The sequence below is a fragment of the Lepidochelys olivacea genome (assembly GCF_965140295.1).
Source record: "Lepidochelys olivacea isolate rLepOli2 genome assembly, chromosome: 1".
NCBI classification, from domain to species: Eukaryota; Metazoa; Chordata; order Testudines; family Cheloniidae; genus Lepidochelys; species Lepidochelys olivacea.
This window is the reverse complement of record NC_140411.1, coordinates 166,335,177-166,347,688: the sequence shown is the minus strand read 5'-3', so window position 1 is coordinate 166,347,688 and position 12,512 is coordinate 166,335,177. Positions and strand designations below refer to the sequence as shown.

At 40.4% G+C, this 12,512-nt stretch overlaps 1 protein-coding gene across 4 annotated transcripts in view; it reads left to right on the top strand.

Annotated features, from left to right (window-relative positions):
* The window catches only part of ITSN1 (intersectin 1), a 224,493-nt gene that overhangs the window by 198,642 nt on the left and 13,339 nt on the right, over positions 1 to 12,512 (top strand). For all 4 annotated transcript variants that reach the window (XM_084626735.1, XM_084626738.1, XM_084626736.1 and 1 more), the window contains 5 exons: positions 3,065 to 3,186; positions 4,548 to 4,654; positions 6,351 to 6,534; positions 8,224 to 8,322; positions 10,672 to 10,839. In XM_084626735.1, the coding sequence (XP_084482861.1) occupies positions 3,065 to 3,186; positions 4,548 to 4,654; positions 6,351 to 6,534; positions 8,224 to 8,322; positions 10,672 to 10,839 (680 nt within the window). The remainder of the gene's footprint in view (positions 1 to 3,064; positions 3,187 to 4,547; positions 4,655 to 6,350; positions 6,535 to 8,223; positions 8,323 to 10,671; positions 10,840 to 12,512) is intronic.

The window sequence follows — 12,512 nt, the reverse complement described above, 5'->3', positions numbered from 1 at the left end:
CCATTTGGGGGTGGGGGAAGACTCTCTTTAATTTACACTGTGAATATTTAATTTTAAGTTTCAGAATAAAAGAGTAATAGCCCAAGGATGTTTCTTGTTAACCTGATGATAACCATATCTCTTTCCTCGGCTGATCTATGCCTTCAGTCTATTTATTTAACTCTCAATACAGTTATTGTCTTACACCTTCAAGTTGTTCAAATGAACTCCAAGTTTTTTTAAAAGGACTGTTCCATAATCTCTCTTCAATATGATAAAGTATCTTTTTTAAAAAAATCAGGAAAATTTCAAGAAGTGCAGAGAAGGAGTTCAGCAACACACTTAAGTCTTATTTCAACAAGGTATTTAGATACTGGACTAACTTAAGCACATGTGTAGCTGCACTGGTGACTACTCATGCTTAAAGTTAGGAACCTGCTTACGTTCCTTGCTGAATGAGGGTTTTTGAGATAGATGTGTTCCATTTGTCAGTGGCAGCAGCACCTGCTTATCCAAGGCAGTTTATGGTTCCCGCAAGGAAGGAGCTCTTTTAGTTGGTTGAATTCATAATATTATTACAGCTGCAAGTGGAATTTAGACTTTTAGAAAAGTACCTTTTACAATCTCCGGCTTCCCTGAAAACTAGCTGTAGCCCTTTCATCTCACATTTTAGTTTGAAAAGGAACCCAAAGATTGTTTGTTTTTTATGTCGAGGAGAAAGTTCCTAATCTTTATGCACCTAAAAAAACCATTCTGCATTGGAAAAGTATTTTCCACTTATTCTGCTCTGATTGAAATCAGGTTTTTTCCCCAAATATTAAATGTTCAAAAGGAGACCAATTGTTGAAGTTCAAAGTGGCCTATTTAAAGTTCCCATTGGCAATCTGACAAGCTACTTGAAAAAATATTCCTTTTTGAGATTTTAAATGTTTCGTATAAAACTTTAGTGGTTGGAATAACACTTCAAACCGAGGTCATCAGCATATTTGAAGAGAAAATCTCTCCAGTCTTAAAAAAAAAACAAAACAAAACACTTAGGTAGGGTATTCGTATTTGCTGAGGCTGGCAACTCCGTAAGAAAACTAAACTCTGGTTACGAGACCTGTGTTGTACTGTATGTACTAGAAAATTTCTCTGAAAGCAGCCATTTATAAAGCAGATTGAAGCTTTTGGTTTTTGAACAACTCCCAGAGTTTCTAATATTTTGTCACTAGGCCAGCGCATGATTTAATTGATTATTCTCACCGTTACCTTCTCATTTGATCAACAAAAGTTTAAAGAATCTCATTTAAAGAACTACAATATGCAATATCTTAAAGGACCATTGTCAAAGTGTTTAGGCCCCCAAAATGATCTACTTTAAAGTTACTATAGTCCTACAGGGTGCCCCCTTGGCCAGTCATATCTAATTTTTGTTTTTCAAATCTACCACTCCAGTAAATTTTTTTAAAACTGTTTATGTAGAACCCATGAGTGTGCTCTGCTGCTAATCAGCCAACAGAGGGAGCGCTAGCTAAAGCAGAGGTTCCCAAACTGTGGTTCATGGACTTCTTAATAGCGATCCATAGAAACTTGGCTGGTGACAGGGGGCTGAATTTTCCTTGTTTCCAGCTACTAATTTGCATTTAAAAAGCTAAAAATATAGTAAATACTCTCCTAGTATTAAGGTTACATGGAAGCAATTTCAATAGTTGCCACAAGGAAGTGATATGATTGAGAATAGGAGGAGAGGTGATTCACACTATGAAAAATATGAGAATACCTTGCCTAAAACAATACTCTCCTCAAAGTCAGGTCTAGGTATGTTGGTATCATGGATGATGCTGGTGAACAAATAAATAAATAAAAAGCCTTGATCATTCTAAACTCCATGAAAAATTTTGCAATAGCAAGTTCTTCTGTCAGAAAATGCCATTTTCTCAAAACTGAAACTTTCCATGGGAACAGGTCAATTTTGATACATTTTCATTCAGGAAAAAAATCAAACCCAAGCATTTTAATACATTGAAACCTTCCATTTTGACATTCGTGGCCCAGAATGTTTCAATTTTTTGTTTTTAAATGTATTATATTTGTATTCTATTATAAATGGAAAGACACCCCCCAAAGCCCTCCACTGACTTCAGTAGACGTTGGATCAGATCCCTAGATACTTGGATAGTCAGTTTTGAAAAGAAAAGTGAAGAAAATTAAAATCAAATCAAATAGACAGAACACTACTGGATAGAACGTACACTTTGAAAAGAATGACAGACTAAGGCTTTGTCTGCACTAGCACTTCTGTTGGTAAAACTTTTGTCGGGCAGGGGTGTGAAAAAGGCACCCCCCCTCACTGACGTAAGTTACACTGACAGAAGTGCCGGTGTGGACAATGCTATGTAGGTGGGAGATGTTCTCCTGCTGACATAGCTACTGCTGCTTATTGGGGGTGGTTTAATTATGCAGATGGGAAAGCTCTCTCACTGACATAGAGCGGCTGAATGGGAGACGTTACAGCAGGGCAGCTGCAGGGGTACATCTGTGCCATTGTAAGCTCTCTAGTGTAGACATAACCTAAAATGGAGCATCTTCTCAACAGAACCAACTCTAAACCAACTCAAATCTTGCAGTGTATGGCTATTTGAGAGAATACTTCTCACTGCTATTGTATTTATTGTATTCCCTATCACAGCAGTTAAGATCCACCTTGATGCTCTAGCCTCCCTGTCCCTGAAACCTGCTCCCTCTTAAGCTCACCAAAGTTTAGTTCAGTCATCCTCAGGCTGCAGGCTTTTGTTTTAGCCAGGCTTTCATTCATTTGTTTTATTAATTGTTAGATTCAAGATGATGGAGTTGATGAACAAATAAGTAATAGGACTATGACTTTTTTTTATTGAGCCTCGCTTTAGAGGCAGCTCAAGCCTTTCGATTTTTCAAGTAAATAAAAGATGAAACATTTTCAATTTTGTGCTGTTGTATGTTGAGAGAATGATAAATTAAATGAACAGGTGTCTGTTATTGTTAGTGACGCATTAGCTGAAATATCATGGTTTGAATCTATTTCCAAATAGCCCTTACTAAATTCTGTCTCCTTTGTGTTTTCCAGGGTGTGCTGACTTACACCTCCTGGACATGTTGACACCTACTGAAAGGAAAAGGCAGGGATACATCCACGAACTGATCGTAACAGAAGAAAACTATGTAAATGACCTACAGTTAGTCACAGAGGTAAGAAGAATGGCCAAGGTTTACAAAAAGGAGAGCTGAAAAGTAAGCTCCTAAATCCACATTTAGGCACAGAAACAGTGGCTTGATTTTCAAAAGTGCTGACCACCCACCACTTCATACTCACCTGAGTGGGAACTGTTGGTTGCTCAGCACGTTTGAAGAGCGGGTCACTTATTTAGATGCGTAAACATGGATTTGGGAGCCTAACTGTAGTCCCCCATTTTTAAAAAATAGTGACTCGTAACTTAATCATGCGAAGTTGTAGGTTTTTGAATGAAATGAAAATTTGTCTGACTTGCTAGGAATGATCTGACTTGAGTTTTTAGTAGGCATGAGCAAGTGAGTCTCTTGTTACCAGCACTGAGACATCATCATTTAAACCTTCTGTTTTAGTACAGTCTTTTTACTCCTGATTCTAAAAGTTTATTTCTGATGTATAAGGTCTTAAGACTTAGAGGTTTAACTCATTGCGCACAGATTCTACAGCCACGTTGGCACTTAGTTATCTGCTTTTCTGTGCCTAAATTCAGTTTCTTAATAGTTATTATGTGCATCTTTCATGTAGAGAAAATGGAAGCCAGATAGACATCTAAGGTGAGCCTCTTAATTGAGGGAGAGCCCTTCTTTGCCAAAATGGTCAAGATACGCAAACCTGATATGTGGTTAGATAAATAAAATAAATCAGTGAATAGTTATTTATTCAGTTCTGTGACTGCAGCAAAAAATCTGGAAAAAAATAAGTTAATTTTTCTTGTCAAAATGAAAAACTGAAATAATTTTGTTCAGGTTTATTCAAATAGACATTTCATTTTGAAAAGAAATTAAATGTTTTTCTATTTCTGGGGTTTTTTTAGTTTTTTTTTTTCTTTTGGCTGAAACTATTCACGGAATTCAGTATGAATTCATGAATAGTTTTGGTGACTCCAAAAATTATTTTTCGGTGAACTTTCTGTTTGCCAGGAACAAATTTTTTTCCAGCCCTAATCAGTAATAAATTGGGCATCTGTAGAGTAGAGTCCAAAGTAGACTTCTGTGTAATTTATTACTGAGATATTTTGCAAGTGACCACTAGTATAAGAAAATGCCCAAGGTTAAAACAGAAATAAGCCATCTTGTTTAACATCACTAATGCAAGTTTAGATTATGCCTTGTGAAGTGATACACTGTTCACAAACATCTTATCCGGAAACATTATGGCGCTCTAAGGCCGACAATATGTTTGAAATCTGTTCTAATGAAGATTAAATGTTGTTGTATTAAGTATGCAGACCTCTACATGGAGATTATGAACAAGAAGCTTAGTCACTTTGAACAGATTTAACACTACACTTTCTAAATTGCTTCATTTTCCGCATCTGTAGATCTTCCAGAAACCACTGATGGAGTCTGAGCTGCTAACAGAAAAAGAGGTTGCTATGATTTTTGTTAATTGGAAGGAGCTGATTATGTGCAATATCAAACTACTGAAGTAAGTTGCTTTTCTATAAAATAATTGACCTTTCCCACCCCCTCTTAATTATTTCATTGTGTGAAAATCATATTTGCTACCAGTGAAAACAGCAGCAGGTTGCAAAAAATCAAAACATATAGTATTATTGCTTTGAATTCTTTTTTGAGAAAATCAAGTAGTTTGTTCATATTTCATAGGTGAAAAAGTATCATTTTACTGCCTAAATAAATAAATCTGTTTTGCTGTGAAAATGGTCAAAGTTCGGTGCCAAAGAGGAAAAATTCCCCTGGAGCAAATTTGTGAAAAGAATTTCATTTTAGCCCACAAGGGAGACTTTCAGCTTCAGGCTCCAATTCAGCAAACACCTAAGCTTATACTTTACTTTAAGCACATGCTTAAGTGATGTGCTAAATAAAGATGTACTTAAGCACATGCTTAACTGCTTTGCAGAATTGAGACCAACTATTTTCATCAAGAAAATCTGTGTTTGCTGGTAGACCTGGCCACATTTCACCCTCATTGATATTCATAAATACTCATGTAAATACTGGCAATAAAAATGGCAGTTTCATTTAAATCTAACATCCTTCTTATTTCTCACTTGGTCCACTGCTCAGAGTTTGCTGATGGTAGTGGGTGGTTATGCTCCAATTGTGCAAGACTCAAAACAACATGCTTTCATCAAAGTCACTCATGCAGGACTTCTCAGTGAAGGGTTTTCCTCGAGGATCTCTTGGCGACTATTCACTTCAGGATGATGAGTTTGTTTTGCATGCAGTATAATGTAATGCTAGTATATTTACATTACTCTCCTCCTAAGTGACAAACCTGGAAATCAATTTAAGTCCAGTGAATGTGCACTATTTTTATGTTGTCTGAAGCAACTTGCATTGCTTCTTGTGTACATACACCATATGCTGTACATGGACTAAAGTTTAGTCCAGATAAATATTAAAGTGACAATATATAAACTCTTGAAGTACTTAGTCTCAGAAGAAGCCTTTGGATGCAAAGACATATATCCCAAATTCAACTGTCCCACCTTTTATATGGTTGATACAAACTTTAGATTCATGGATATTAGGCCAGACTTTCTCCTTCTGCATATGTCTCCTTTTTGATACGCATCTAAGATGCTAAAATATTGTTGTCCAAGTCATTTAAAAATAGTGGTCTTTATTTAATATTTAAGCCATTTTTTGGCCAAATTCTTAACTGGTATAAATCAGCTTAGCTCTATGGACTTCAGTGGCTGTATGCCAGTTCACACCAGTAGAGGATCTGGCTTTATTTGTGGTTTCTTTCAGGCATTAAACTGTACCACTTTCCAGCATATTGGCTGATCTGATGAAGGAAAGAAAATGCTTTGAACAGAACTGTATGTTTTAGAGGGTGTGGTCTCATTGTAGGTTAACAAAACAAGGAAATTGCATTGCTTTTTTTTTAATATTAATTCTCAGTTGGATTTGCCTCAAGTTAATTTTGAACAGCAGTTTGGTGACCACAAGAAGGAAACCAGACTGGTGGTTGAAAGTCCAATATGATAGTATATTTTTACAATATGGAATAAATCCTGTGCTGGTCTTCTGCTGTTCTGTAACCCTCTTCATTTCAAAAATGAATTATCAGCTAGTTCATTTCAGGGGTCAGTGGCAATCCATTAATGGTCCAGTTACACACACAACATGCCTAGCATCTTTTGCTTTGTGTCTAGAGCACTGCGTGTTCGTAAAAAGATGTCTGGGGAGAGGATGCCAGTGAAAATGATTGGTGACATTCTGACAGCACAGCTACCACACATGCAACCTTACATCCGGTTCTGCAGCTGCCAGCTCAATGGGGCAGCACTAATCCAGCAGAAAACAGATGAAGTCCCAGAGTTCAAGGAGTTTGTTAAAGTAAGAGACAAAATAACCACTGTGAATTTCTTACCTCCAAACTGCAGCTAATCGTTTTGCTGCTTACAAAACAATGCTATGCCGTGGACAAGTGAAGAATCTTTAGGCCCGAATGTTCATCGAGGAGCCAGATTTGGTCAAAACATCATAGAAGATGAAGTTTTTATTATTAAAGTGTCAGTACTATTACAGTAGCACCAAGAGGCCATGCTGAAATCAAGGCCCCAATGTGCGAGGCGCTGTACAAATACATAGTAAGAAACTGCCATGACTGGGCAAGATGGACAAAGGGTGGGAGAAGAAAAAAAGGCAAAGAAAAATAGTGTTTTGCTCAAGGTCACACAGCAGCTCAGAGGCAGAACTCAGGCCTCTTGATTCAATCTAGTGCCCTGTCCATCAGATCATGCTGCCTCTGAAGTAGAAAAGGCTTATTACAGTGGGACATCCAGCCCACCTCCCTGCTTAAGGTAATATTGTTCCCACTTGAACTTTTCTAGTGTTTAGTCCAGTCTAGTTTTAAATGTTGAGAGATGGGGCTTCCACCACTTCCTTGGAAGAGTATTCTATAGCCTAAAGCAGCTCACGGTCAGGAAATGCATATGAATAGATGGCTAAGAGACAGCAGAAAGAAAAATGTAATAAGCGCTTGTCTACACTTGAAATGCTACAGTGGCACAGCCTGAGTGCTGCAGGTAATCCACCTCTCTGAGAGGCGGTAGCTAGCACTTTCTACACCGGGACTTAGGTTGGCTTAACTATGTCACTCAGGGGGGTGGATTTTTCACATCCCTGAGTGAAGTAGCTGGGTTGACCTGGCTTTTTAGTGTAGACTAGGCCACACGCTATCTATAAATGTTTGGAGAATGAAACTCCAAGTACTGCATGATGAATTATTATTCAGTGTGATACCTGGGGATCTGACTAAAAGTAATGGAGTTACATTAAAAAAAGAGGAAACATAGATTAAATACCAGGGGAAATGTCCTGACAGTGCAATGCATTGGGCTGCGCAGTAGTCTGCCGAGGGAAAAGGTAAAAGCCCCATTGCTTGAGTATTTTAAAAAGGGAATTGGCAAAGCACTAGAAAATGTTCTGTAGGGGACAAGGGTGCTTTGGAAGGGGCATGAAATGGATTATCTAGTAAATTGTTTCAATATATAATATCAGTGAAAAATGTTGTTAAATCTCTTTATTCACTGAGCTGTCAAACTTCTCAGGTTACTTGTGGAGGCAGTCTACATAATTTCCAGTGTGTATGGCACTTTTTTCTTTTGAAGAAAGAAATAGTGGAAATGTCTTTTTGTGGTCAACATGATGACATGGGAGATAATGTTGTGATGATTTCCATTCAAACCCATTAATAAATAATGTCGTCATTCATAAGCCCTGTCCCATAAGAAGGAAGCTTACTTCAATCAGAATGTTTATACAGTCTGAGAATATAGGTATCTCTAGGGATCATAAAGCTGTTCTTATCTCTGACCTATTTTACCCTATTTTGTAAAAATATGAGAAATTCTATTGCTCTGAATTTGTTTGTTATAATTCTTGTTCTGACTGAGAACAGGTTTATGTGACACATGCTATTCATTTATTGACTTACTGTTTTATCTTTTACCTTTTTTTAGGAACTTGTCTTCCACTGTCATAAACAAGCTGGCTAACAACATCTTACCTTTCATATTTCAGAGGTTAGCAATGGATCTTCGCTGTAAAGGAATGCCGCTGTCAAGTTTTCTGCTGAAGCCTATGCAAAGGGTAACAAGATACCCGCTAATAATTAAAAATGTACGTTTTTTTTTGCAAACATACTGGACTGTATTTAGTGTTGCTTGGCTTGTAGCTTATTTGTAGTTAAGTTTCCCTATGTATGTCCATTCTTGCTGTTCTCAAGATGCTAGACACATCTGGTATGATGGGGAATATGGGCCAAATTTGTATTTCAATTACACTGGGATAAATCATCAGTAACTCAGCTGACTGCAGTGGAGTTATTCTGTATTTACACTGGCATAATTGATGGAAGAGCGTAATTTATATGCCAAGGAACGGGAGGGTTTAGCAGCAAAAGCTGGGTGGTGAGTATACAGTAAAGGAGTGGGGAGGGACTGAGTTGTCTTACACTCTCTTACTAGCTGTTTTTCCTGCTGTACATGCCTTCCCCTCCCCCTGGGCTTGTGAGTTATTCATTTTGCACAGCCATTGAAGCCAGATTGGTGCAAGTTACATTACTGTACAACTTACATCCATTTTCTGTCCAACTTTCATCTGATGTCTAACTCACATCACCATTACTACTGAATTTGGCCCAAAACTTATCTAGGAGAGAAACATTATACCAGGCCTGAATTTGGCCTGAAAAGTCAGATTCCTTCAGCAGCCCTGAATCCTCCTCTGTATATGACCAGATGTAATGGGGTGGCACCCACCTCTCGTGAGCGCCCCGTTCTGGTCAGGTGTGCAGTCTTTCAGGTCTGGTGACCCTTGTCGGTGGTTTCTCAGTGATTCAGCCCTCCGGCTGAGTCTCTCACACTATCCGTATGAGAATTAGAACAGACCCCTTCTGGAGTATACAGTGCACCAGGGGCCTATCTCAGTACCCCTTAATTGGTGTCTCTCTAGCCCTCCCCAGGCTCAGTCTTTAAGTGCTCCCAGCCCTGGTATGGGCGTGCCCCCAGGGCTTCCTCCCTGGGGCACTACCTTCCTGTGGTGCTCCCCGGGCTCAGTCCTTACTCAGTCCCAGCAGCCAGCCAGGAGCTCCTTCTTAGCTCCCCTGGTCCCTGCCCACACTGAGCTGTTCTGCTGTTCTTTTAGCCGGCCAGGAACATGGTCCTCTCTTCTCCAGCTCCAGGCAGCAACTGACTGCTGCTCTGTGTTTTTCAGCTCCTTTTATATGGCCCTGCTGGGCCCTGATAGGCTGCTCCATGCAGCCTCTCTCATTGGCTGCTTCCCCACAACAACACTTGGATTTCTTGTCTGCTCTTCTCTAGGATGGGGCGTGGCAGGACCCTGAGGCCTCCAACAGGAGGCTTCGGAGCCTCATCCACCCTGTCACAACTGAACATACTGCTCTAGGGCCCTACCAAATTCATGGTCATGAAAAAATGTGTCACGGACCGTGAAATCTGGTCTCCCCTGTGAAATCTGGTCTTCGTGTACTTTTACTCTATACTAAACAGGTTTCACGGGAGAAATCAGCATTTCTCAAACTGGGGATCTCAACCCAAAAGAGGGTTTGGGGGGTTGCAAGGCTATGGTAGGGAGTTTGCGCTATTGCCACCTTTACCTCTACGCTGCCTTCAGAGCTGGGCAGCTGGAGAGCGGTGGATGCTGGATGGACGCCCAGCTCGAAGGCAGCACCACCGCCAGCAGCAGCGAGGGTGACAATACCAGACCAGGCCACCCTTACTTCTGCACTGCTGCTGGTGGCAGTGCAGCAGCCTTCAGAGCTGAGCTCTCAGCCAGCAGCCGCAGAGCTTCCTGCAGCCGGGGGAGGTTCCTGGAGGTGGGTCTGACCCGAACCCAGAAGAGTCCCTTGCAGGGTAAGAGGAAGTCCTGTCCTTCACCAGCCCAGCCAGGACCAGCAGTTGGAGCCCAGCATATGGTAGGAACCCTCAACCAGGGTGCCCAACGCCCTGCCCCTCCTCCATTCTGGGCCAAGTGCTTAAAGTGGCTTTGGGCTTGCAGTGGGGGGATGACCATGGAAAACCACCCTGCCATCCGTGGTGCCATGGGTGGTCACCTATGTCGCCCACTTGTAAGGTCGCTATTCCTGCTCGCCCCAAAAGTGAGGACCCCTCCATACCATGCCTCCCTCACTTCTGTGCTGCTGTTGGCAGCGATGCTGCCCTCAGTGTTGGGCGCCCAGCCAGCAGCCTTCATGAAAAATTTTGCTAAAAGACTTGTCTTATCAGCAATAGAACTGGCCACAATGGGATGATTTCTTTGTAAAAACAAAACAACAGTTTTTTCACTGAAATTTGAACTTTTGAGGAAAAAAATAACCAAAACATAAAAATTTGGAACATTTTGACCAGTGCTAAAAAAAAAAAATAAAATAAAATGTAGAGCTGACAAGATGGGTGGATTTACAGCCAAAGGTAACAAAAGAAACTAAGCTGTTTTACTTACCTGTAGATAATAGAAAACACTCCTGAAAATCACCCTGACCACAGTCACTTGAAGCATGCTCTGGAGAAAGCGGAAGAATTGTGTTCCCAAGTAAATGAAGGGGTGCGTGAGAAGGAAAATTCAGACAGGCTGGAATGGATCCAGGCTCACGTTCAACGTGAAGGCCTGTCTGAGGTAAACATTGTAACACATATTGAAGTACATAGCATGGTCGTGTTTCATGTTTACTCACCAACCAAGACAAAACAATGATTTGAACATGCCATTGCATCCAAAGATGAAAAGAATATTGTCATCACTTAATCTTTCATATCTTTTTTTTTTTTTTGCCCTCCATGGGGCATCTCTTACATTCATGCAAACTATCCATTTCACTATTGATCTTTTGTTTTCTTCTATTTGGCAAGCAATGCTTTTGTTTCCTGTATTTGGAATGGTGCCAGATTTAAATATTGCCATTTTGTTCAACTGTAATTTCAATTTATATAGTACTTTACAATAGTAATATTGCTATCTTGCATATACAGTATATACATCCTTCCATTATGAAAGACTACTACACTATTCTGTATTGCTTTATAAATGGAGCTGGTTGAAAAAGAGCAAGCATCTTTTGTGATAAAACTTCATCTAAACTTTGAAAATTCAAAAAATGTTGACCAAATCTATTTATAAACTTTACAGATAGGAATCACTTTGTCTTGTCCCTCACCAACTGGTACGTTACAGGTGTCATGCTAAAGTCTCTTCAATGATGTCATGATAAAACATTTTGGTTTTATAGGTCCTATAAAAATAATAACTTTTTTTAAAGTTCTGGTTGTGGCACCCCTATTCCTGGTCAGGGTAGAAGAGGCAGAGAGAATATTGCTTGATTTTCAAACCCCACAGTTTGCCATCCTGGCAATTTGAAAAATCATCTTCTGTTTTATGAACTGAAAAGATGCATTTCAGCTCATTGAGGAACAATAAATGGGGAGCTGCATGATGCTGTTTTTCTGCCATCACAGTGGAAAGACCCACAGGCCAGTTTAAGAAAAGTGGTGCAGTTGGTTACAGTTTTAATAAGCAGAACTATTGCCCAACAGCAAGTGAAAGTAGGGAAGAAGGGGTGTCCTTCTGCTCCCCTAACCCCACGGTCCTGCCCTGGCACACCCAAAAGACTAGCTAGCCAGTTTCTGACAAATATCAAGGTGAGAGCACCCCACCTTCTGTGCTGAGAGATTGGGCCCTCCCACAGTCATGCCTTCATCACTTCCTAAAGATTGGCTTGTTTCTAATCTGAGGAAGGAGTCACTATACGTAACATCTGACCCCTTAGGGTGGGGTGGACCATGAGACACCAGAATGCCAACAAGTGCAAATAGGCCTAACAGTTACACATTACCAAAAGGAAAAACTGAAACTTAACTACTACTTCTAGTGATTGCTCATATTGATTCCAGTTAGGTGTGCGCACGCCGTGTGCACAGTCATCGGAAAGATTTCCCTTAGCAGCTCCCATCGGGTTGGCTGTGGAGCCCCCTGGAGTGGTGCCTGCATGGTGCCCAATATATGACCCTGCTGACCCAACCCCCCATCAATTCCTTCTTACTGTCCATGATGGCTGTTGGAACAGAGTTCACTTGCTCAGCAAGGACTTTCCTTAGCATTTCTCCCTAGTTAGTTGTTCTAGTTACCCATTTTAGTTTACATAGTAGATAGTAAGGTTTGGGAGCAGGATCTTTCCCCAATCCCTAACCACTCCTCGGGCTCATTAGTGACCCCCACGACTCTTGCTTAAAGTGTCTGGGGGAGGCGCACCAGACTGAGAGGTGCAAAATTTGCAGGGCTTTTTGTCCGAGAAC